This window comes from Erpetoichthys calabaricus, chromosome 11, assembly GCF_900747795.2.
Source record: "Erpetoichthys calabaricus chromosome 11, fErpCal1.3, whole genome shotgun sequence".
Taxonomy (NCBI): Eukaryota; Metazoa; Chordata; class Cladistia; order Polypteriformes; family Polypteridae; genus Erpetoichthys; species Erpetoichthys calabaricus.
The window spans coordinates 162,401,015-162,427,227 of NC_041404.2; the positions used below are offsets into that span (position 1 = coordinate 162,401,015).

The following is a 26,213-nucleotide window of genomic DNA, read 5'->3' on the forward strand; positions in this document are numbered from 1 at the left end:
AGAAGAAACAGGTTTCAAAGTAAACTAGTTATCTTTACTGATCATGATGCCAGAGAGTGGTCACATGTTGCATGTTGATCAGCACATGCAAGTCAGAATTTTGCTGTACTCTATATACATAAGAATAATGATGTTACAAACCTATACATGAGCATCACATTAGAAATTATTTTTTATTTTTACATATTAAGTGCTCAAGACCCTTTATAGGTAGACTGATTTTAAATTAGTTAATTTATTTTCTCATGGATCTCAATCCACAAACTACACAGCTTTTCATTTGGAGATCCCAATTTTGTAGTTATAACTTCCCATGGCAAAAGACATAGCCTTTAAATGTTTTTTGAACATTATCTGTTGACTAGCTATGATGGGGTCAGAATGGTGAAATAAGGTTGAAGCTATCAAAAATAACCGTAAGCAGGCCAGGAACTTAACTGACCAGCCCAGAAACAACCCACCACAGACAAGCTTGCCCCAGAAAACTCCCAGCAGGTTTCAACATGGCTAGGCCTAAAGTAGAGAACACTGTCTTAACAGTTCAAAATACAGCAAAAGCCTTGCAAGAGGTGGGATGACTGAAATTAGCTCCCACTTTCCTGTAGATAAAGGCAAACAATGCTAAACCCACCATCATTCTGGGTAATAATATAATGTCTAGCATTAGTGTAACCTCCACTTGTACAGGTAAAAAAGTTTTTTCTTAAAATGTTTAATTATACATTAGTAGGATCTGCTTATGGCCTACTCTTTTCAGTCCAGACTCCAGGATGTCAATCTGGTTTATTTCACAAGAATGAAATGGCCATTGAAAAACACTGCCTTTATTTTTATTCTGCTGTTTCTTTGTTTGTTTTTAGGTGTTCTTAGAGTCATTTGGTAAAATACACTTGCAACCAATTTGGAGATTTCTGACAAACAAATCTAGATATTTGGCAGAATATATAAATTGCTGGATTAATCATGCCATTAATCTTGAAACAGGCCCTAGTTGGTCTGGCAGCTAAACAGCCACAAAATATCAATAGGCTATTTTCCACCGCGGGAACTATGTTTTCAAGAACCAATGGGTGTATTGCTTTCCCACCTCACAACAGTAACTGTAACCTTTATGCAAAATATGTGATGTGCAAAGAAAAGTAATGTATTTGTTGTGTCCTAGTATGTTTTAAATAATATCAAGAAAAGTTTTGCAATTTTTTAACAAAGTTAAATGCTTAATTTCTTCACAAAATTAAATGCTTAATTTCTTCTCTAGCCTCTCTGGATTTTCTGGATAAAAGTAGATTTCATTTTACCTTTTTCCAATCGTCAAGTATTCTTTGCATATACCAAAGTAGCATAGGTCTCCTTGATATACAGCATAATATAGCAGTCCGGACTGGAATATGCAGTTTTTCTTTATGAAGCATTTGCCACGAGATGGCAGCAGCGAAACGCGTTATACGCAAGGAAGTACATGTGCCGGGTAATCCACTATAAAGAACAGGTAGCTGCAGAATGGAAGTGGCCGAATATTCTCTTGTGCGCACACTTATGAAAAAAAACAGACCACAACTAAGCAGCCGAACAACGAGCATGTACGGTATCCATTAACTTGGAGAAACCTTTTCAGCGTGTACGAAAAAGGAGACTGCTCTTTTCAGGTACCATATTTAATTTACAATTAAATGTCGAATTACGGATTATTGCAAATACTAATTTGCGGTCCTTTGGTATTAGGTGTTTGTATGGAGAATTATGTCAGGATAGGATACATTACAGAAAATGTTCCCAGAAGGAATTCTAAAATAAATAAATAAATAAATAAGGGTTGTCTGAACGCTTATATTGTTTTTGAATTACTTGTTGCTGGCAGGATTTACTTAGTTTGGGTTCTTTTTTTCCACACCTAGACTTGGATGTTTGACACATTTTGTGAACTCAGCGTTTTAAAAATGTTCTTGTTGAACATTTTGCTTAGGGCGCAACTTTAAATCAAAAAATCAGACTCGATCCTGCTTTGCTTAGAAATATTCTTTCTTTTTCTTTGGCGTTTATTTCCATGTCTTTCGAAATTAATAGTTGCGCGAAAAAAACGTCTGGAATCATATCATAGAATACGAACAACATATAGAGATGGTAACGCAGTTAACAATTTCACTCTAGCAAAATGCAATGTGGTGACTGATGATGTATGGACCGTTGTTTGTGTGAGTCTGCATTACAATTAGATTACTTTTTATTTTTGACAGAATATTTCTTATAAGTCCATTTAATATGTATGTTAAACGAATCTCTGCTTCCAATACTTGATATAAAATAAGCTATTAATATAATATGCATAGTGGTTTTAAATTTCTTGAAGCTAAAAAACAATCGGTCGCAATGTAAAGTGTGTTCAGCAAAACTTGCATCAATTGTAAAAATAAAAAAATAAAAAAAAGCCACAAAAATGGTTAAGTTACGTTTTCAGGCTGTATGACATTTGAAATAGGAAAAAATCAAATTCTCACTTAGAGGATCTGTGCAGAACTTTTTCAAAACCTGGCAGGATCTAATTAATAACATTTTAGATTAAGTTCTTAAAGCACTGAGGAAGCGGATTCTCTCTCCATTTCTTTTTCTTCTCCATTTATCTTTATCCGCTTATTAATTCATCGATTTACTTATTTTTACTAGCTTTAAATTTTACTCTGTTGGCCATGCTCTTTCTCAGGGGTGGGGGTTGATTTGTTTCCAATCCTATTTTTGCAAAAAATTATCTATCTGTATGGAATGTTGTGATTACGATAAAATCAATAAAATTAAAAAAAAAAACTGAATCACTTAAGTTGATGTTTGATAGTATAACTCCAGTGATATATCCATACCATGCCATTTAGGTTGTGCGTTTTATAGTGGGAATACTTCAGGTTTTTGTTATGTGTGCGATCAATAGATCTGTGCAGTTCGTTGGACTGGAAAACTTATTCTTATACTTAAAATATTTATACTATGCCAAAATATTTATGCTATATCAGTGACGTCTGGAAACAAGGAGTGTTGGATATAGGTTTCCATTGCAAACAAGACAGATTTAAATTTCATGCAGGGTGACTTTGAGAGTAACGAAAGTCATAAATGTACACACACACACACATATATATATACAGTATATATATAATCCCATATCAAACACGCTAGCATCGCACGCGAAGCACAATCCAGTCTTTATTATTTCATACCTAGGTTTAAATGTTGGTCAGGGGACAAGCTGCCACACTATACAGTAGATTGCTTCTCCGACTCTCAGCTCTTGGACCCGAATTCGTTTCCAGCAGGGTGTGCTTCTTGCGGGGCTCCTAAATTCTGCCTGTGTTCGTATTCTTTCTTTGTAAACATTTTTAGATGTGTGTTTTAAACTTAAATATAACTCACTATATATGAGACTTTACAAACTGAATCGTTGTCACGCATAATTTATGTTTAGTTTTTTTCTTAATAAATATAAATGCCCAGGGTTTGTTTCCTGTCTTGCGCCCTGTGTTGGCTGGGATTGGACTCCAGCAGACCCCCGTGACCCTGTAATTAGGATATAGCGGGTTGGATAATAGATGGATAGATGTATATATCAATGATAAATATCAGAGATTATGAACTGGGGGTAGATCCAGATCCATCCATAACTGTTTTTAACTTACTGTGTACTACTCATTTATGGTGACCCAGAGTCTTATCTCTACAACTAAAGGGGTAAGGCAAGAAATACACTCTTAAAAGTAAAGGTGCTAGAGTGGTTCTTCAGAGCAATGCCATAGGAGAACCATTTCTGATTCCTAAAACACCTATACACATGAAGACAAGAAAGACCCTTTATTTATTTAGATTTGTAACAGGCTCCATACTGCAAATAACCATAACTAGATGGCAACAGATTTGTGAAATATCTATGGTTCATAATTTTAAAAAGGACTCTCACTGCATACAATAACATGGGCTAAATCCAGATTTTCTTAATCTGTTAGTGTTGTGCAAAGTATCCTATAATGCATTACAGATTTCAGTTTCTTCCTACATATTAGTAAGTTTTTCAAAGCACATAGAATTAACTTCATATTCAAAGAACCCTTTCCAGAATGTAATGGTGCTTTATCAAGCAAAGACTCAACAAGGAACCACACAAACAAGTAAAAAACTATAACATGCCAATAAAGAACTGTTATTTTTATGAGTGTAACTGGACAAATTCCCAGTCCCAACCATAGGGTGCACTAGTGCTCACCGTTTATGAACCACTAGCTAAGTCTCTGGGATGTGGAGGAAACAGAGTGCCCACACCTGCGTAAGGTTAGCTTTACATTTGGTATTAGCTTGAAAACATTTACCCTGATGTAGGACGGAGATATGATTTTCAACATTTAGTCTAACATTACTTTGGTGATGTCATCAAGTGCAACCTGCGAAAGCCTCTCAACAAAATCAATAGCATAAGCTACTGCACTACTGTGTCATTTCCTGATTAAAAAAAAATCAAAAGCTACTAAGTTGAGCTGATTTTTTTTGTTACAGTATAGTTGAAGGCTGTATGTGTTATATCAGCTTTGATTTTCTTTAAGGTATGGAATCTGTGGCAAAGAAACTTCCTAAGAAAGTGAAAGAAAAATTGCCTGTGACTGGCCCATACGCAATTACAGTGAAAGAGCTCATGGTGTGGTATTGTAACTATACCAACACACACGGATGTCGCAGGATTGTTGTTTCCAGAGGAAGGCTTCGACGATGGATTTGGACTGTCTTGACGCTGTCAGCAGTGGCTTTGATTTCATGGCAGTGCGCCCTGCTCATCCAGACCTATTACTCTTCCAGTGTTTCCGTCACTGTGCAGTTCCAGACTCTCACCTTCCCTGCTGTTACTGTTTGCAACCTCAACCCACTAAGGTACAAATCTAAATTTAAACTCAAGTATTTACAGTAAAGTAAGCTTAATACTTTGTTTTAATAAAAGCATGCAGTGAATGATGACAGCTTTGTTGATTAAATTGGTTGAAAGCATTCCTCACAAAATAGATTTTATTAATCAATGCCTGTACAAAACTTTAGAATGGTATTTACGTACATCTGTTGTTTTTCATTAATACCACTGAAATTCACTAACACATGTCTGGGACATGGATGAAAAACAATGGGAGAATCTGGAGACACATTAAATTACTGCAATGTTTTCTGCTAACCTTACTCCATACTTTTTAACAATAATTGGATGAGTAGATTTAGAAAACCTCATGTTATCCCATCTCATTCACAAAGATGCTTAATCTAATTAATGAATATTTAGTCTACAACTTACTCTGGCAGCACTGGCTTCAGGGCAGTCCAACACAGGAAGCACTCATTTACACATGCCAATCATGCAGGTCAATCTGGAACTGACAAATAACCTTACATGTACATGTTTGGGAATGTGGGATGAAAACCCATAAAGACACGGGAAACAGAGGTACTGAATAACTGCAGAATATTCATACTTTCATATAACATGTTTTTAGTACTCCTTATGTTTCCGCTGATTGGGTGTTTAGCTCAGCTAGGACAGAAATTAAACTTTTAGATAGATAGATAGATAGATAGATAGATAGATAGATAGATAGATAGATAGATAGATAGATAGATAGATAGATAGATAGATAGATAGATAGATAGATAGATAGATAGATAGATAGATAGATAGATAGATAGATAGATACTTTATTAATCCCAAGGGGAAATTAACATTTCTTATGTGAATATCATATATCACATATATATATTACATATCTTCTTATGTTAACATAATTGCCTTGAGCACATGGAATAGCTCTTTCTGAGACAGAAGAAGCCATGCCAGTTATTGTTTCTCCATATCAGTTTCAGTGATACAAGGAACAGTAATGGATACGATATATTATATGTAAAAAGGGAATGTTTACATATATTAGTGACACCAGGCAGAAGGGACTGTCATCCACAAAGATCTGTAAGGTATTTGTAATCCTATTCATGCTCTTTTTCTCAGGTATAGTGCAACAAAGCAGCTTTTAACAGAGCTGGATGAACAAGCTGAAAGGGCCTTGCAAGAGTTGTACAGCCCTAAAGAGCCCACTGAAAAAAGGAAGCGTCGTGGTCTTGTAACAGATAAGCATGCTGAAGATGGTCAAGTGGTCTCCAATCTCTTAAAGGATATCCCACTTTTCTGGCTTGACAAGAAAACCTTTTCTGCAGCTTTTGCTCCAAACAATAGAAAACGCACATATCCTGAAAAGTTTCTTTCCAAATCTGGCAGTCGCTTACGTTTTCATGAAGCACAGAGGCAAGCAGGCTTCCAGCTTGTAAGTAACATTTTATATTAAAAAATATGTATTTTTTTGTCATCAGAACCCCTATAAATATGATTGGTAAAGAACTCAGGGGACTGGTTTATAAATATTAAGAAGGAAAAAAAAAGGTTTCCTGGTTTCCAGCCTGTTTAGGGAGCCGCTAGGCATGTATTCCCCCACAACATGTAGCTAGGGTTATGATCAAGTTGGTAATGCTCCTAAGAGCCAACAGAGGGCAATATTATCTTGTTACCACACTAGTATTAGGTTCACTCTTGTCCTTGAAGTGAATTATAAATGGTCTCTTATTGAGATTCTCACAATGCTTTGTATTACCAATGTCTCTTGATAATAAGTTAGTTTAGGTAACTGTGTGGCACAGTGTTATGTTACTAAATACAAATGGTGCTATATTGAAAAACATGACTGAAATGTAAAATCCAGAACATTTTACAACATTTCTACTTTTGCAGAATTATTTTCTTTTCTTACCACTAGTGCAACTCTACCAATGTAACTGACTGTGTAGTCTATGCCTTTGACACGGGAATTAGTGCTGTTCAAGAGTGGTACTGGCTACACTTCAACAACATCATCGCACAGCAGTCTCTGGAAACACTTGTGGAAATGGGTTATTCTGCTGAGGAATTTATTTCAACTTGCACTTTCAACGAGGCTATGTGCAGTTTAAGGTAAGCATGAATTTATGTATCAATATTCCTTTTTCAACCCAGTGAAAGTACTTTGGATGAAATGTATTTCTTAGTTTCACTTAGCTTTTTCCTTTGGAAGGGCTTCAAGAGGCTAGATAGATAGATAGATAGATAGATAGATAGATAGATAGATAGATAGATAGATAGATAGATAGATAGATAGATAGATAGATAGATAGATAGATAGATAGATAGATAGATAGATAGATAGATAGATAGATACTTTATTAATCCCAAGGGGAAATTCCCATACTCCAGCAGCAGCATACTGATACAAAAAACAATATTAAATTAAAGAGTAATACAAATGCAGGTAAAAACAGACAATAACTTTGAATAATGTTAAACGTTAACCCCCCCCCGGGTGGAATTGAAGAGTCGCATAGTTTGGGGGAGGAACGATTTCCTCAGTCTGTCAGTGGAGCAGGACAGTGACAGCAGTCTGTCGCTGAAGCTGCTCCTCTGTCTGGAGATAACACTGTTTAGTGGATGCAGTGGATTCTCCATAATTGATAGGAGCCTGCTGAGCGCCTGTTGCTCTGCCTCGGATGTCAAACTGTCCAGCTCCATGCCTACAATAGAGCCTGCTTTCCTCACCAGTTTGTCCAGGCGTGAGGCGTCCTTCTTCTTAATGCTACCGCCCCACACACCACTGCGTAGAACAGGGCGCTCGCCACAACCATCTGATAGAACATCTGCAGCATCTTATTGCAGATGTAGATGGACGCCAGTCTTCTAAGGAAGTATAGCCAGCTCTGTCCTCTCTTGCACAGAGAATCAGTATTAGCAGTCCAGTCCAATTTATCATCCAGCTGCACTCCCAGGTATTTACTGTATAGGTGTGTACCCTCTGCACACAGTCACCACAGCCTGGGCCTCCTAAAATCCACCACCAGCTCCTTGGTTTTGCAGGTGTTCAGGTATAGGTGGTTTGTGTCACACCATTTAACAAAGTCCTTGATGAGGTTCCTATACTCTTCCTCCTGCCCACTCCTGATGCAGCCCACGATAGCATTGTCATCAGCAAACTTTTGCACGAGGCAGGACTCCGAGTTGTATTGGAAGTCCGATGTATATAGGCTGAACAGGACCGGAGAAAGTACAGTCCCCTGCGGCGCTCCTGTGTTGCTGACCACAATGTCAGATCTCCAGTTCCCGAGATGCACATACTGAGGTCTGTTTGTAAGATAGTCCACGATCCATGCCACTAGGTATGAATCTACTCCCATTTCAAACAGCTTGTCCCTAAGGAGCAGAGGTTGGATAGTGTTGAAGGCTAATGAAAGTTCATCAAATGGGATACTCACACAGACACCCATTCTAGTATATATGTAGCATTTGGAAGTTAAAAAGGAACTGAAAAACTGGAATGCCAGGAGAAACCTCTCAATGATGAAGGGTGAACATGTGCACTCCACACAGTAAGCCTCTGGGACAAGAATCAGATGTGGCTGCCTGGCTCTAACCACTGTGCAACTCTGCCACCATGTTACCCCAGGATGTATTTTTGCCACGGATATGTAGTACTAGGATGTTGTACCGTGTAAGCCATTATGGATGTAGTTCCAAGTCAAGCAAAATGACACCTTTTATTGGCTAACTAAAAAGATTACAATATGCAAGCTTTTGGGGATATGAAAATTTTTATATTTTACAAGCAAGAAATTGGTAGATAGAAAAAGCATTATAAAAGATAGATTCCTACATGTGACTCTAATTAGCTTTTATTAGCCTTATACATACATACATAAATACTGTACATACATACTATATACTGTACATACATATAAAAAGTAGTAGGTGAGTACTATTGATGGGCTTTGTTGGGTTGAATGGACTTCTCTTATGGTATAGTTAGATGGATATTTTCTTTAAGTTACAGTATGTAGTCCAAAGACATTCTGTCAGGTTGACTGGCAAATCACTGCTGGACCTGAGGTCAGTTTTTAAGTGTGCCAGTGTGTGCCCTGCTTAAGGCTGGTGTGTGTACATAGATTATTCCAGTCTCACTCTACAACTAGAAAATGAACAGGTGACTTTTACGCATTGTGTTTCTTTTATACAAGTATATACCCATATGTGTTATCTACTACCTATTTAAGCTCAGGGTGAATAGAATATTCCTCTTTCCCTTTCTCAGTACTATCAGCAATCAGTTCAAGGCAAAAACATGCCCCAGACTGGATAATGAGACACGTACAATGACATTAACACACACTAAGTCAATTTGGAGATGTCTATCAACATAACTTTTTTCTTATTGAGAATGGAGAGAATACATGCAGAATCCACACATAAGGCACATCGAGCCTGGAATTATACGGATGTGGTACACTACCTGCTGTTACACTGTAGTACCATAATATATAATTCCAATTGAAGTATTAGTTTTCAAAGTTTCATGTTGTCGCTCAGATTTGCAGTGTGGTTATGCCCCTTATAGCATTAGCAGAAGTAAGGCAGGAACTGACCATATACTGGACAACAATCTGTCACTGGGATGTAAGTTTAAATAGTGCATAAAATAAATTAAAAAACTGCATTTATATTTAAAAATAAATCCATTAGTTCTTTTTGTATTTCTGAGTGTAAATACAAAATGGAACACAGTATTACTGCACATGCAGGGCTACAAGATTCCTTTGGATTATTTAAAGTCAATGCGATTAATATTCTTGCATTTTTTGTTCTATCTAGGAATTTTACACAGAGTTACCACCCCACTCTTGGAAACTGCTACACTTTCAACAGTGGATATGATGGAGAAATTATACAGTCTTCGACAGCAGGCATCAAAAATGGTATTTGTCAGATATAACTAACCCTAATCCTAACTCTAGATCAAATGTTTATTTTCATTTTAAATGCACTCTTCAGTGCAAACATACCAACATTCTGCTTATTAGTCATGACTATGAAATAAGTATAACTTTCCTTTGCTTTTAACTGCAGCAAGATGGGATTTAGATTCACATATTCTGATACAATGAAGTACTTTTGGGTAAAATGATTACATTTTTAATTATTGATTATTATTCACTGCAAATGCAAAATTATAGATTATAGCCACACCTTTTGAAAAAATAGACTATGCTATTTCCTAAACCTGTATAATCCAAAGCAGCATCACAAGGAGGGATAGAGCCTTTCTCAGCAAGCATGGGGTGCAAGTCAGGAGCAATTCCCTAAATAGGGAGGCAATCCATTACAGGGGAACACACTATCATACCAGGGCATCACAAATCCACATATCCTGCATGTCTTTTGAAGGAAACAGGAGTATCCAGAAGTAACCCACACTCACACACGGAGAATATGCAAGATCCACGTAGAGAGGACCCGGGATGCAAACCCTGGTCTCCTTAAAGCGAGACAGCAGCACTACCACTACACCACTGTGCCACCCCAAGTAGAATTCTTTATTATAAACATATTTTTATGAGTAACTTAATTAAAATTGTTTAGCTTTATTAATTTTATAATTATTACTCCTGAAATTAGTTTCTAGAATTTTACTAGTAATACTTGAATTTGAATAAGGCGAAATTTGTGATATACACTTATAAAAGTAACACATTTTCAAGTGATGCAATACCTTGGTTGATAAAATAGTTTGGTGGAAAAAATTTAAAATAGTAAAATGTTTTTTCATTATATACTGTGTATTCAGGAAAAATTGGGTTCTTCACTTATCATAAAACAAATTATGTAAATCACTTAGAGATGTGAGGGGAAAAATCTGAATAATTATTCATTATTAATTATTACATACACTTAGCTCAGCCTAAAATGTGATTCACACTTATCATAGATTTAATAAATAATTTTGTAGTAAAAGTAAAGTTTTCAATAACTGATCATTATTACTCATTATCTACAACAAATTCGGAAATTTTGAATTTAGAATTTTTACTCAACATTGCAAGTTTTTTGTATGATGAGGCATTTCCTGTTTAAACTGTTGTTTTTCCACTAACTGATCATCATTGATTATTATATAGGCAGCACAGTGATGTGCTAGTTAGTTCTTCTGTCTTTCAGCTTCAGTGGCCCCAACCATTTCCTATGTAATGTTTATGTGTTCTCCCCATGCATGTGTAGCTATTCTTGTATTCTTACCATATCCCAAAAGCATCAGTGTTAGGTTAATTGGAGACTGAAGATTTGCCCAGTATGGATGTGTTTGTGAATGTGCCCAACAATGGATTGGCACCATGCTCAGGATTTGTTCCTAAACTTTATCAATGCTGCAGAACTTGGCAGCAGCAATTGATGACTGTAAACTAGTTAGGTAGGTTTAAAAATGATGGATTATTATTGTATAAACTGAATTTAGCCAAACTCAGGATATAAAAGTATTAATGTAACATATTTTTAAATGAAGAAGCACTTTTGATGTAACTGGTATGTGCAAGATGGGCTGAGGTTTTGCACTGGATGCTGTTCCATGACGTCTGCCTGTTTATCCTGTCACATGTCTAGAGATGGAATGGCTCTAGATGACAAATGAATGAAGAAATTATTTGAATTTTTTACCCTTTAAATAGTAGGAGAGTTGAAGAATAACTGTAACTGATATTTATTATATTAACCAATAACCCCATTTAACACTATATACATCATACAGATAATAAGCAGTCTGGACATTTTCTTGAGCCATAAAAGAAATCACAGAAGGTATTTTTGGCTTGGCTTAGCATTTTCTTTTTCCTTTTTTTAAATCTATGCTGAATTATTTAGGTCTCATTGTGGTCTTGAATCTTGGCCTAGAGGACTATAATCCATTTCTGTCCAGTTCAGAAGGAGCTATAATTATGATTCACAATCAAAATGAACATCCTTTCATTGAAGATCTTGGAATAATGATACAGACAGCAAAAGAAACCTCGATTGGGCTTCAGTTTGTAAGTCTGGAAATGATTCCTTCCTTATTTTTGGGCAAAAAGAGTACGTTGAGTGAGCCTCTTCAAAGTGTAATTAGTGGAACCTAGATAAACTTGACATTCTTTAATACAGCAACCATTTTCATGTAGTTCAGTGCTGAGTCAAGATAATAGTAGTAGTTAGTAGTATCATCACGTGTGCAGTGTACAGTGAAATTCTTACTTGCATGTCTGACCAATATATTACAAAAATTAAATAAACTATATAAAAATACAAAACAATTCACCTGAGGTACTCTTTAGTCCTCTTTCAATGCATAGCATGTAGTAGATGTAATATCCCTAATATTAATTATATTTGTAATTGCCAATATTACATTGCCCTGGTATAAGTGAGTATGGGCTTAGGATGTGAGAGAATGACTTCAACAGTTCCTACTTTGTGGTCACTGCAAAAAGCATAGGCTCCAGCTGTTAGCAACTGCCAAAGGAGAAAAGGAGATTCCATAAATAGGAGAAGAGATTGATGCTTTGGCTTTGCATGGAGTGGATGTGACTGAAATTCTAAACTTGCACTTTTCATTTCTGATTCTCTTCACTTACCATGTAGCGGTCCAGTTCTGCTAAGATTCACACCATCGAGAAGACAGTGATTTATTTATTTTTATAGTGGAGATTCCAGGGATCCACCCAGCCTTGGCCCCACCCGTATGCACTCACAAACAGAGACAACAACAAAGTAAACCGGTAATCAAACAACAATTAAAGAATGTAATGAAAACAAATTAAATAAATGAAAACAACAATACCACCCCTGTTCGCTTACGATGACTATACATTAAATACACAAAGCTCAAACAAAACACACTCAGCAAAGTCCATGAAAAACGGCAATGGATGAAATGAAATGGTGAAGACGGGTGGACGGGTTCAGGAGAACTCCATTTTTTGCAGAATGGCCATGAATCCACTTACAGTCCTCATGTACACAGGCAGACGGCAGACAATCCAGACCCCAACCATGAAACAATCCAGGACAAAATAAATAAGTACAGGTAACCCAACAGAAAGCAGACAGACAGGAACTTGAAACACAAATTACAAAACTTTTCTTTCCTTTTGGTCATCGGCCCCTTTTTAAAAGCTGCACTGACCTCCTTTGACCCCAACAGCCCCTGCACCCTCAACAGAAGACCAATCATAGCCACTGCAAGAACTGCTGGGAGTCACAGTTTGAACTTCTAGTAGCACCACTACAACCATACAACAGCAGCCGCTGTTCCACGGCTCTGGAATGCCCTACCAGAGAGCCTAAGAACACAGAAGATTGTGGGCTGTTTTAAAAAACAGCTAAAGTCTTTTCTATTTAGGAAAGCTTATTAACAAGAATGTTATAATTATTGTTGTTTTGTCTCTGTTTTTATCTCGCTTTGTCTTTGTTTAAACTTTTTATGTAGCACTTTGAGATTTACTACTAATGTTAAGTGCCCTATAAATAAAATGCATTATTATTATTATCATTATAACCATTTTTTTTTTAAATTTGAGCTATTAATTGCCACATATTCATCATAATTAAAGCAGCTGGCTTCATTAAGACATTCAAATTATTCTTGCCTCCAAAAACTATTTCTGTCACATGCAGTTCTTCAGTTTGCCAACTTAGATTAGTTAAAGGCAGTGTAATGGTTAGAAACCGCACCATAAAGCACTTGGAATCCACTTTCTCAGCTACAGTGGCATAGTCAGGGGAGGCTTATGTGTTTATATCGCCCCAAAACTGTTTCTCCAAAATAGACATCATTGGTCAATACTTTACAGCACATATTCACCCACCGTTGAATTTGCTTAATCCAATTGAAAATTATGGTGGCCAGAGCCTCAGCAGTATCAGACACAAGGTAGTAAATGATCCTGAATTGGATACCAGTGCATCCCAGCAAACATATATACAGTCAATTTAATTATAATCACATACCAGCTTTTTTCCAAAAATGTTTAAAAGAAAGGTCTATTGACATCAGTTCCTAGCTACAGGGAATTCTGCATAGATTGTACATGTTCTCCCAGGTGTTTAAATGAATATCCTCCAACAGCTACACTAATTGAAGAATATATCATACTTAGTAAATACTGTTTTCTGCATGAGCTATAATAAACTGGCATTTGCATCAAATACTTCTGAGATAGATGGATGGATTTGTGAAATAGTAGCCTTCTGTATGGACTTACATACTCAATATGATTCATGCGGATATCCTCTGAGAATAAAGAAAGATGGAGTTGTTAAATAACTGCTCATGTATGCAGTAGTCAAGTCCTATGTATGCTCACATAGTTCTCCTGTGAGGAGTCCAATCCTTCCTAGGTATAAAGACACTAACCTAAGTTGAGTGGTTCCACTGTATGGCCAAGGTATTCCCTTTGATTGACTGGCATCCCAACAACGACAGGTCTCTGTCTTATAAGTATTGACAGCCCAATGGACAGGATAAGCATGTTAAATAGACAAAATGTATTACATATCTGTATTATCTAAAGGAAATCACGATTAGTTGAGAAGTAAAATATAAGACCAGAGTCAAATATATGCTGGTACTGAGCAAAAAGATTGCAGTTGAACGTGCCATTTTGTTTGATAGTAGGAAAAAAGGAAGGTTCAAGTATAATAATAATCAACTCATGATCCTTCCTAAAATCTTTAAATAGAAAAAGCAATTTAGTTATCTTTTTTCCACCCCTCACCCAACCCTCATCCAATCTCAACACTAGAAACACATAAACAAGGATCCCTGCAATTCCTCAACCTAGCTGTCTCAATACACCATCTTCACAAATTTCACTATTCTCTAAATTCACTAGTACATCACACTGGCAAGGATTTTCTAGGACTAATGAAATTGTCTCTCATTCTAAATCAGATATGGAATTGCTATTGTCAAACATCTAACACTTTTACTTACAAGCTAAACCTTTAGCATAATTTTCTGACCCTTAAATTCTTCCAAACATAATGCAACATTTTTCTTGCAACCTTATAAATAGACCAAGAGGGTGGAAAATAGACAGATGTAAATTATGTTGTTTGTGTATGAGGTAGGGATGACCGCAAAATGTGCAATCTAAATACTGTACAGTTGATTCCTGTTAATCGGACCACATCGGGACGCGATCATTTTGGTCTGATTACACGAACATGCCCTATACATGTGCAACCAAGACGGGACGTGCTATAAGTAAGATATTAAAATGTCATTATGACCTTTATTGTGCTGCACACACGTATGGCGAATGTACAAACAAGAACTACATACATGTACATGTACGGTTGCTTACAACTTTGTTTATTGAAAAAGAAATCTACAAATTCTTCGAAACGATCTACATGACACTCAGCATGCGAAGCACAATAAAAAAGGTTACATTACCAAATTCCAGTCAACATTTGAAGAACTTGTCTAGTGTGATCTGACTCATTCTGTTGACGCACTGCACTTGACCTTTTATAAAAGCATAAATTCTCCTGGGGAGCCCAGGGATCCTCCCGATGTCGCTGACCCGCTTTACATCCGCTTTCCGTGGGCGACTTGTGGCTTCTTTTTCTTATTCTCTGTCACGTTCTTTGGTCCGATTAAACGGAATTCTGGTCCAAATAATCAAACAATATTAGGCTTATGTAATATGATCTGTTTTGGTTCTTTAGGATTCGGTCCGAATAAGCGGCTGGTCCGATTACCCGGTGGTCCAGTTAACCGGAATCGACTGTATAACATTAAGTCGTTAACTCATACCACTAATTATTTAGAAAATAAATGAATACAGGTACCTTAATGGTGAAATTCAAGGCACCTTGAGTATTTCAGCTTTTAATATGCCAACACAGAAAAAAACAACAAAGCAAAATCCCTTTTCTATTTTTGATGGTGTGAAAGAATGAGAGAATATTGCTGGAGGTAAAAGCCATTGTACAGCTCTGAAATCCTATTCCTATATTACACATGAGCTCATTGTGCCAGAAGCCATGAAGCACAAGTCTTCTAATATTGTAGAATAATTGTTCTTATTTTGCTTTACAGATGGAATCCCACAAGCTTGGTGAACCATACAGCAGCTGCACAGAAGATGGCACTGATGTTTCCGTCAATAATCTGTATAATAAAACATACTCACTCCAGGTATTTAACAACCTATAACATGATGTGAGTTGAACTGAATCGAGTTGAAATGGGTTTTGTCTTCTGCAACCCTTACAGTAATTGGAATGAAAAGGTTCTGACACTGAAAGGATAAATAAATGGAGGGTTGTTGCCTTTAACACATTAAGTAGAGTCTAATCCTGTAATGTATTATTACATATTCTGTAATAGCTACAAGATATTGGCTCCCAAAACAACTCTCATCTTGGAGGATGTCACCTCAGGGAAAACAGAAAACTGAAAATCTTCACGTTGGAGAAAAAGTTAAGATAAAGGATAAATAAAATAACTTGGAAGAAGTGTATTTTTCAGCTTTTGTTAGGAGAATGTAACTATATATGGTATCCAGAAGGGTGGTTCTTTTTGACCGTTTTCAAGCTTTAAGGTGGTGTTGCTTTATTCTGATTTAGTTCGAAAAATGGAGAAACGGAATGTCCTTTTGCTACCTGAACCTACACTATTATAGTGTGCTTATTTTGGCAATAGTGTGAAAGTATTGAAAAGAAGACCATTTTAAGGGGCCCGTTAGGGAGAATTTAAATTATAAAATCTAACAAGCATTTTTTTCAAGATGTCTCTGTATTTTGTATATCAAATCTTAAGATGAAAATATGAAATGGCAAAAGCTGGTATTGAATTTAGTAATATTATCATTCTGAAATTCTATATCAAAAAGAATCTAAAAGTAGAGCATGTACAGCAGATATTGAATCAGGTTCATACACAAATTGAATAATTTTCATTTATAATATATTTAAGCCAAAGTAGGTAATTAAATTGATCAAAGAAATGAACAACATTCTGGAAATAGCTGTTGATCTCCAGTGCAAGCATTGCAAAATTAAAAATGACATTAACTGACATAAACACCTACAGTAAAGTGAACTGTTCAATGCTGTTGCCCCTATATTCACAGTCAAGGATATGAACCACTCGACTGGTCAATGTCTAAATAGGGTTTTCATATTCTTCCTATATCTGCATATATTTTGCTCTAGGCCCTTTTGTTTCTCCCCCTCACATCACAAAGATGTTTGTATTAATTGCCAGTACTAAATATGACTCAAATGAGTGAATGTGTGTGAGTGAATGTACCCTGCAGCAGTCTGATGAACAGATTTGGTTCCTGAATGGTACCTGATGTTGTCAGAAGAGCACTAGACCCTACATGACCTTGAAATAGATGAGGCAGGGTTAGCAATGAATGAACGAATAACTAAGAAAATAATTTAATACTGTATAGTGTAGCTTTCCAGGAGTCATAGCTAATTTTATTGACTGCAACAAGCAACACAAATTTCATTTAAGCAGAAAAAGGCAACACATTACTTGTGAATGTAGTGTTTTAAGATTTTATCTCTCCCATGTCTTTGTGCAGGTGTGTCTTCATTCCTGCTTTCAGAAGGAAATGACTTTACAGTGTGGCTGTGCTCATTTTCACTACCCACTGCCTGCTGAAGCACAATACTGCAACTATAATGCTTTCCCAGACTGGAGTAAGTATACAGTAAGATCACAAGTCCATTTCAGTCAGGAGTGTTAAACTTGGGGGGCCTTAGCAGCCATTGGCTTTTTGCTTTAGCCAAGCATTTATTTCATGTTTTAATTAATTTTTCTTCTTGTTTACCTGTTATTAAAATCAGTACAGTATGCTGCTTAAGTTCTTTGTTTTTAAAATAAAAAATATTTTAAAATAAAAAACATACATTTATTAAGTTTTATTTTAGCACATATTGTAGATATATATTGTGACTCACCTGCCAACATGGTCATTAATATATTTCTATACAAATAATGCTTTTTTTTTTACAATGCAGTCAGCTTCCTATATATAAAGACAGGTGCATGTGGCATGATGTTTCCTCACAGATTCAGAGAACTGGTTTCAAACCTTGGTCACTCTCTATGTGACGTTTGCACATTCTCCCGTTGTGCACAAAAGTTTTTTCTGTGTTTTCTTATTTCCTCCTGCACCCCAAACACATGCATTTTAGTATAATTGCGACTCTATTTATATGATATAAGTCAGTGTGGATTTATGTATTTATCCTACAATAGACATGAATCCAATCCTGCATTCTTGCCTTGGACCCAGGGCTGTTAGACGAGACTGTAATTCCCATTGATCCTCTAAAGAAATCATCAGGCTAAGAATGTAGATGTATTCAAAAAGATGAATAAACATATAAGTCATTTCTAGTTGCGAGAAATAAATCTGCATTTTGGAGTATTCATAGTATTGGGCCAAACATTTATGAAATTAAATGCAAATGTCAAATTGCTGAATATTTCTGCCCTGACTTATTAGCAACATGTGAAATGTCCTCTGGTAAAAAAAAATATGAAGGAAGTAAAATCCATCTACTATTACAACTGTTGTGAATGTGGATTTTATGTATTATACAAGTAGTTTTTATATGTGCTTTCTTGGTTTATTATTATTTTAAGAATATTATTACATTTTTAACTTTATTTAATTATATTTTGATACAATTTTGTGCATCATTTTGAACTGTGGGCACTGCCATTCAGTGACCTTTTGTTGTTGGAAATGGTGTAGGAAGCTGTGTTATATGGTTTCTGGATTCAATTCTAAAAACCTTTTGCATGTGTTGACTACAGTATTCAAAATACTTACTAATGAAAACGTTTGTTTTTGACCATAGCCTGTTTTTTGAATTTTATAACCTTCATCTCCTTGTCTTATTGTTTTATGGCCCACCTTTCTAGCTCAGCAAAACAGCAATCATGTAGGTGTTGAAACTGACATTCCCGATTTAAATTGTCTAAATGAGCCTAGGAGAATAAACAAAGAGTATAAATTAAGGAAGTGTTTTTGATAACATAATACTGGAAGCACCTACTGCAAACCTCCAGGAATGCAGTTTGATGATCCTGCATTAGAATGGGAAAACTATATGCCATGTTCACAGCCATGCTGCTTGACATTAGAAAAATCACGTTTAAAGATCAAGCACTATATTCTTGTACTGTAGATCTGCAGTAAATTTTTGTGCTTAACCAGTTATTTCCAAATAAATTCAGGGTCACTCCGTCTCTTAGTATGTATATCTCTGTTTTAGTGGTCTGCTATTCCAAACTACATGCAAAGTTTCTGCAAGAGGAGCTGAATTGTCAGAAAACATGTAAAGGAACATGCCAGTAAGTGTTTCCAGACTACAACAAATATATATTTACATTGTAACAAAAGTAATGTACCAAAAGCATATTTTTGTTACAGTACTAAAGAATGGATCTTGACAGAAAGTGTGGCACAGTGGCCATCAGTAAACTCTGAGGTGAGAGCACCTGGCTTTGTTTATTGTGAATTGCATGTTAAATGTTAATTTGTTGTTTAAACTGCATAAAAATAGGACATTCTGCAGTTATCAAGTTAATGATAATGGTCTTACTTGCTGACAAGTGCCAGGTTCAAAATCATAAGCTTCACACCTCAAAGAGCTGTGATGTACTGAGAAATACAAGTACTGACCATACAAAACACGAAGGCAGTTGGTGGTGGTATATTTCTTATTAGTAGGCGAGGTTGTAGTTGGTCATAAAGAAAATCATTCAATACTCTGGGGAGACAGTGATCAATATTTAAATGACAAAAGGACCCTGAGACATGGTGAATAACTGGGCCCGCATTTGACACTTTATAGCCAAAGGAGACCTTATCATCAACATATAGTTTCACGGGTTTCTTATTAGCTGTCATATTTATTCATCCCCCTAAACCAGTTACAGTCTTAAGCTCCAGTTTCCTCCTGTAATATGGAAGAAAAAAAAAAAAGTGAATCTGAAATGTGTACCAACAAAATGATAAAAGAGTCTCTAAGGAGATTTGAACTTCATACAGCACTGCTCCAGGAGTCTTTGTGTCTGTGTGGGTTTTTTTGGGGGTACTCTAGTTTTTTCTCTCCCATCCAAATGATTTATGTGTTAGTCTAATCAGTGACTGTAAATTGGCCCTGTGTAAGAGAAATGTGGTGTGAATATACATCCTGATGGCTAGGTGCTTAGTGCAAGGTTGTTTCCTGCCTTGCACCTAATTCTGACAGTTTAACTTCCAGCTCTCCAGCCACTCTGGACTGGATTAGGAAAGTATGAAAGACAAACTGAGGAAAAGCTGAAAATAATTGCAGCCATTTACTACTAAAATATAACTAACTCTGCTCTTAAAATTTCTTTTTTGTTTAGCTAGGGGCTTACAGATTTACCACCAGAAAGGCCAATCACATCTATCATTCTTGTTGTTTCATAAAATGTATTTTAAAATGTACCTCTTTTTGCTTTTTCTAATTTACTTCTTTCTTCTTGCGTACAGAAGTGGGTCCTTCAGACTTTAAGATTTGGAAATGTACTTAAAAAGAAGCAAAACATTAGCAAGTGAGTTGCAGATTTATAACAGAAATTCATGATTTATCTTTTAAGACTGTATGCCTCTTCTGATATTAAACAAAACAGCCTCAAACAAATAAACACAAAAATGTAACTTTTGCATTTATGGCAATTACTTACATTTCAATAAAAAATATGTACCTAACATTTATCCAAAGCAATGTAAAAAACACAAGTGAATATATTCATTTCTGTATTAGTACAGTTGAAACCCTGACAGATTAAGGGACACAAGAGTTAGCAGAGAGAAGTTTTTTGGTAAAGTCAAATTGCTCAACCACAATATCTAGTAGACTAGTGAGATTTATTTAGCTGGCTTTTTAAAGAAAACAACTTACAAATCACAAACACATGGCAAAAACATTTTTTTTAAATTACGGTACACACAGAAGTATCAGTAAATCAAATGTTAAATGACCCACTCATGTCACACTGGCAGTCAGTCGTAGGAAGTGCACCAGCAACATTGTGCTTTATTTCAACAGCAAGAGTGAACTTCTTTGAAAAGAGAAAATCACTGATAATATTTTATAATATTTTTTCTGATTGGTAAAAATAAGAACACACTAAACAGATACTGAACCTCAAGATAAATGATGATCAATAAGCAAAATTTAAAGGGTGAAACAAATATTGTGCTTAAAAGTGATTAGTTCCTAAAATTCTCAAAAAAATAATTTTGTACAATAAATTTGAACTTGAATTGTTTAGTTTGACAGTATTTATTTTTGAAAGTATAATATAGACAAGCCTTATTTAAGATGGATGGTAAGCAGTAAATACCCTTCATCTTCAATAAGAAGGTGTTTTAACCGATGAACATGCAATAACACACCATAGTGTCTTCAGATACAAAGCACAATACAAAACACAAAATCACTTGAAAAGAACCCAAAACTATAAATAAATTTAATTTTGAAAGGAAGAAAATATAGAAAAATCCAGTATTAACCTAAGTACTGTATATATATATATATATATATATATATATATATATATATATATATATATATATATATCCTCACAGACAATCATGATACTTATACATCTTTTATACATGTTACATTATGCACAAAAATCATAAAACAAAATGATAAAAAAAATGTCTTGACTGCCTCTGTGTGCTGAATGACATATCTTGAGTTGCTGGTCTAAGTGATGAGTGTCTTCCACATTTAAAACATTGAAGTGCACTTGCTTCTAACTCTTGCAATGGAGTTGTTTTTTCAATTGTGTGACTACACTGCCTTCCTACTATTTGGCTTTTTTCTTAAGTCACTTCTGTTAACTAATATGTATGCAATACTGCTATACGTATCACCTAGTAGGACATGAGAACACTCATGTAACTCAGATCAAGATTTCTCTAGAATAGCATGAAGTCACCAGAGTATGCCTCCTCCTGGCAATATCAGCCTGTAATATACGTTTTAGAAGTCAGTAACCAGAAGAACACTAGAATCTCAGCTTTGAAAGAATGCAGTGTGCTAGAGCAGCCAGGGCAATGAATTTTAAACCAGAAGACTTGGCAGTTTAAGGCCTGCCTCCAAATTACTTTGTAAAGCAATGCACTGAACCTACTTCTACTGTGATTGAACAAAATGTGCATAAATATATGTAATATAGGTTAATCTTGAATGTCATATTCAATAAAGATTAAACAAAAGATAAAAAGATATAGCAACCAGGGCATGGGAAAAGATGGACTTCAAGCAGGTCCCATGGCTAATTCCTCATGCCCCAAGTTGTACCTACTTGTCCACACCAGCTATATGAACAGTTCTCCTTTTGCTAATAGAAACTCTTCTGTATAGTCCCTGTCTAGCTTTGTAACTGACTCATTTGCATGTAATGTTGATTTAACTTGGCAATCTGGTGTAACCATTATAATGACTGATTTTACCATCTTATCATTTTAGGGAGAATTTTGCTAAATTTTCAATTTTCTATAAGGACTTAAACTTGAAGACAATTACGGAAAGTCCACTTAACAATGTAAGTTTAAAGGGTAATGTGAAATTCATTGATTTTTTGCATTTCCCAGGTTCTCTAGTTCAGTTAATTTAATGTAATAATCAACTTACAGTGAATATATCCATCCATCATCCAATATATATCATCCATCATCCTATATCCTAACTACAGGGTCACAGGGGTCTGCTGGAGCCAAACCCAGCCAACACAGGGCGCAAGGCAGGAAACAAACCCCGGGCAGGGTGCCAGCCCACCGCAAGGCGTGCACACACACACACACCCACCACACACTAGGGACAATTTAGAATCGCCAATGCACCTAACCTGCATGTCTTTGGACTGTGGGAGGAAACCGGAGTACCCAGAGGAAACCCACGCAGACACGGGGAGAACATGCAAACTCCATGCAGGGAGGACCCGGGAAGCAAACCCGGGTCTCCTATCTGCAAGGCAGCAGCGCTACCCACTGTGCCACCATGCTGCCCACAGTGAATATATTTTTGAGTTAATTTTTAAAAAGATTTGTCTTTAAATTTCCTCTATATTTAATATTGGGTAGCATGGTGGTGCAGCTCCAGAGTTCTGGGTTTGAATCTCATCCTATTCATTACCTGTGTGAAGTTTGCACATTGTCTTGGTGTTTTGTTTGTTTCTCTTTGGGACCTCTGGCTTACCTATAACATTTCAAAGATGTTTGGGTTGAGTTAATTGACAAATAAATTGTTACAGTTTGAGTGAGTGTGTATGTGTGCACAAATGTGCCCTCCAATTGACTGAATCAGACAGGATTCCTTCCTTGTACCCCATTCTGCCAAAATAGGTGTATTTATATAAAAAATATAGCACAGTGGTATTACTATTTCACAGCTCTTGATACTCAAGTTAGATTCTTTGACCAGTTACTGTTCACAGTATACAGTTCTTCCAGAGTTTATGCTTGTCTTATCCCTGAACTATATTTTGGTTTATTCCAACATCTGTGCCTATCAGCTTACTTAGTTACTGTATGTTTGTTCAATGCGAGTATGGGTGTAAGTGTATGTTAAGATAGTTTTGAACTTCAAACCCTGAGGTTGTGGGTTCAAATCCCGCTACTGACACTGAGTGACCCGGAGCAAGTCACTTGACCTACCTGTGCTCCAGTTGGAAAACCAAAAGACATGTAGCCAATTTGATCATACATGTTGTAAGTCACCTTGGATAAAGGTGGCAGGTGTCAGCTAAATAAATAAATATAAATGTGATGGAATAGCATGCTGTCCAGGTTTGGTTTCTGATTTGATTTCTTGCTTGCATCATAATAATAGATATTTCTGTCTGGTTATTGTTGATCTGTTTGTAAGATGCTCTGAACATTTCTGTTTCCAAACAGATTGTGACATTATTATCCAATGTTGGAGGGCAACTTGGACTCTGGCTTAGCTGCTCTATAGTCTGTGTCATTGAAATCATTGAAGTTTTCTTCTTGGATGCACCTTGGATTCTTGTTCGCCAAATCATAAGGAGTTGTCAGATCAGATGTCGGGAAAGACAGCAGAGACCAACACTTCCAACTGTCTCTGGTGGCATTCCTGTAGATGAAGACCCACCCACATTCAATTCCGCCCTGCGGCTCCCTCAGCCCAATCTCCTTGAAGTTCCCAAGACCCCTCCACCAAACTACAACACACTAAGGATACATAATGTCTTTTCCCACATGAATGATGAAGATGAGCATGATACAATTACTCCAATAGATGACAGCATTGTGCATGACAATACAATGACCATAAATCAAAGAAGAAGAAAAGAAAATCCATTTCTTATCATATAAGTACTGAAGCATTGAATGATAATTTGTCTTGTATTTAATATTTTGTAAACATGAAGGCACTTGCAGGCCAGCTATTTTTCCATCAATAAATGCTTTACACTGATGTACAGTTGACAAATAGCTGTTCTGATTTATTGAGTAAATTAACGTTATTTTTGTTATATGTGGCATGCTGGAGAAACAGATAATTGTACTATATTCCAAATCTTGACACCTGGATGCGGTATCTGACCAGTCCACTGTCAAAATAGAACTTGCTTTTTTTGTCACATTTAAGTATTTTTTCCAGCAACTCTGATTTAGTTTATTTAGTGCTACCACATAAAGAAGGAGTTTTATATGCAGGAAAAATAAAACAATCTTAGACCCACTTAATCCATTGTAGTATCGCAGGTGTCCAAAGTCTATCCCAAAACCTTAGAACAATGCAGATGAGTAGGAGTGGCCCTGTTATACAGCGTGTCCCTCTTGACGCTTGAGGAGGAGACGAGCGTAGGGTTCGGCGGGGAGCCCTACAGATGCTGACGGACTGGCAGCAGGAGAAGTTTCTGTTTATTTTAAATGGATGTTACAGATTCCTGGAATTATTCTATCCCTGTTTTTAGTGGATTATTTATTGAACATTTTAACCTCCACAACTATCATGGTTTAATTGATTATCTATTTATTGAAGAACTTGCATTGCACTTTGAAACACATTGTTTTTAATAAATGCACTTGACATTTTTGTACCAACCCCTTCCTGACTGTGTTTGTCCTGATTTGACCAACTCTTCTCGGTACCTGACTTATCTTAGGTTACGAATTCAAGAGGTTCCTGGAAACACCAGTAAGCATTGAGTCAACCTCCACCATCACACCTATCAGAACTGGACACAAAGCGAAAACAGCCTGCAAAGAATGCCTGTCCATCACAGGGCTCACTCTCACACATACTCCCACAGGGTCATTTTGGAAATGGGAGTTAAACTAACCAACATGTCTTTGAGGATGTGGGAGTAAAACCCAGATAGATACAGAGAATATGCAAACTCCATACTGAGCACAAGGACTGGAACGCAGTATGCTAGGTCCATAAGACAGCAGCACTACCAGACAAACAGAATTGTATAAACTTTTATTTAATACTAACAGACTGAAGAAAATGTGTCTTTTACAAAACGTTGGATGATATTTTGCTTTGAAATTCAGTTGAGGTGTCAAAAGGCTTCTATTTATTATGCCTAGAGGGGGCTGGGCGGTCTCGTGGCCTAGGAACCCCTGCAGATTTTTTTTTCTCCAGCTGTCTGGAGTTTTTTTGTTTTTTTCTGTCCTCCCTGGCCATCAGACCTTACTTTTACTCTATGTTAATTAGTGTTCCCTAATTCTATTTTCTTATTTATTTTGTCTTTTTTCACTTTCTTCATTATGTAAAGCACTTTGAGCTACATCATTTGTAAGAAAATGTGCTATATAAATAAATGTTGCTGTTGTTTAGAAATGAAAACAGCAAAGATTTTCATGTTTCTACTACAGGGTCCTGGAGAGCCAACCTCTATCCAGCATCATTAGGTACAAGGCAAGAACCAGATTGCACAGATTGCAATCCATCAATCAACTGCATTCACAAAAAAAATAGTGTCTTTAAAATACTTTGCAGGGAATTTAAGATCTTTGTAAATACAGTTAACCTTATGATTTTGTAGTCAGTAATAACAAGAGACTCTTTAAAACGGATGCTAGTAATGAAAAGAAAGTCTTTAAATTTAGACTCATGTCCATTTTCCTAACCGTCTAATACAGCAGTCATCGAGATAATCCAGTGCTGACCTAGTCTTACTTCAGAAACAAGACTAACTTTGGGGTTTAGCATTGTTCTAGTGTACCACAGAGATGCAAACTAGAAGCGGATAAATACTAAGATTAAGAGAAAGTGC

The 26,213-nt window shown here is 36.2% G+C and overlaps 1 protein-coding gene across 1 annotated transcript; it reads left to right on the plus strand.

The window, feature by feature from the left end:
- The first annotated feature begins 1,524 nt into the window (after positions 1–1,524).
- LOC114661242 (amiloride-sensitive sodium channel subunit gamma-like) lies at positions 1,525–24,428 on the plus strand. Its single transcript, XM_028814455.2, has 13 exons — positions 1,525–1,646; positions 4,578–4,899; positions 6,014–6,326; positions 6,813–7,006; positions 9,725–9,828; positions 11,768–11,931; positions 15,987–16,085; positions 17,485–17,602; positions 19,190–19,268; positions 19,348–19,405; positions 20,437–20,498; positions 22,430–22,505; positions 23,857–24,428. Exons 2-13 carry the CDS (start codon positions 4,580–4,582, stop codon positions 24,295–24,297), a joined length of 2,028 nt encoding a protein of 675 aa, XP_028670288.1. The 5' UTR covers positions 1,525–1,646; positions 4,578–4,579; the 3' UTR covers positions 24,298–24,428.
- Positions 24,429–26,213: the final 1,785 nt, after the last annotated feature.

Bases quoted from the DNA above. Each gene is read 5' to 3' on its own strand.
- LOC114661242 (XM_028814455.2), top strand. From the start codon at position 4,580: ATGGAATCTGTGGCAAAGAAACTTCCTAAGAAAGTGAAAGAAAAATTG. The intron at 9,829-11,767 runs GTATTTGTCAGA...TGAATTATTTAG, and splicing joins GACAGCAGGCATCAAAAATG to GTCTCATTGTGGTCTTGAAT. The intron at 19,269-19,347 runs GTAAGTGTTTCC...TTTTTGTTACAG, and splicing joins ACATGTAAAGGAACATGCCA to TACTAAAGAATGGATCTTGA.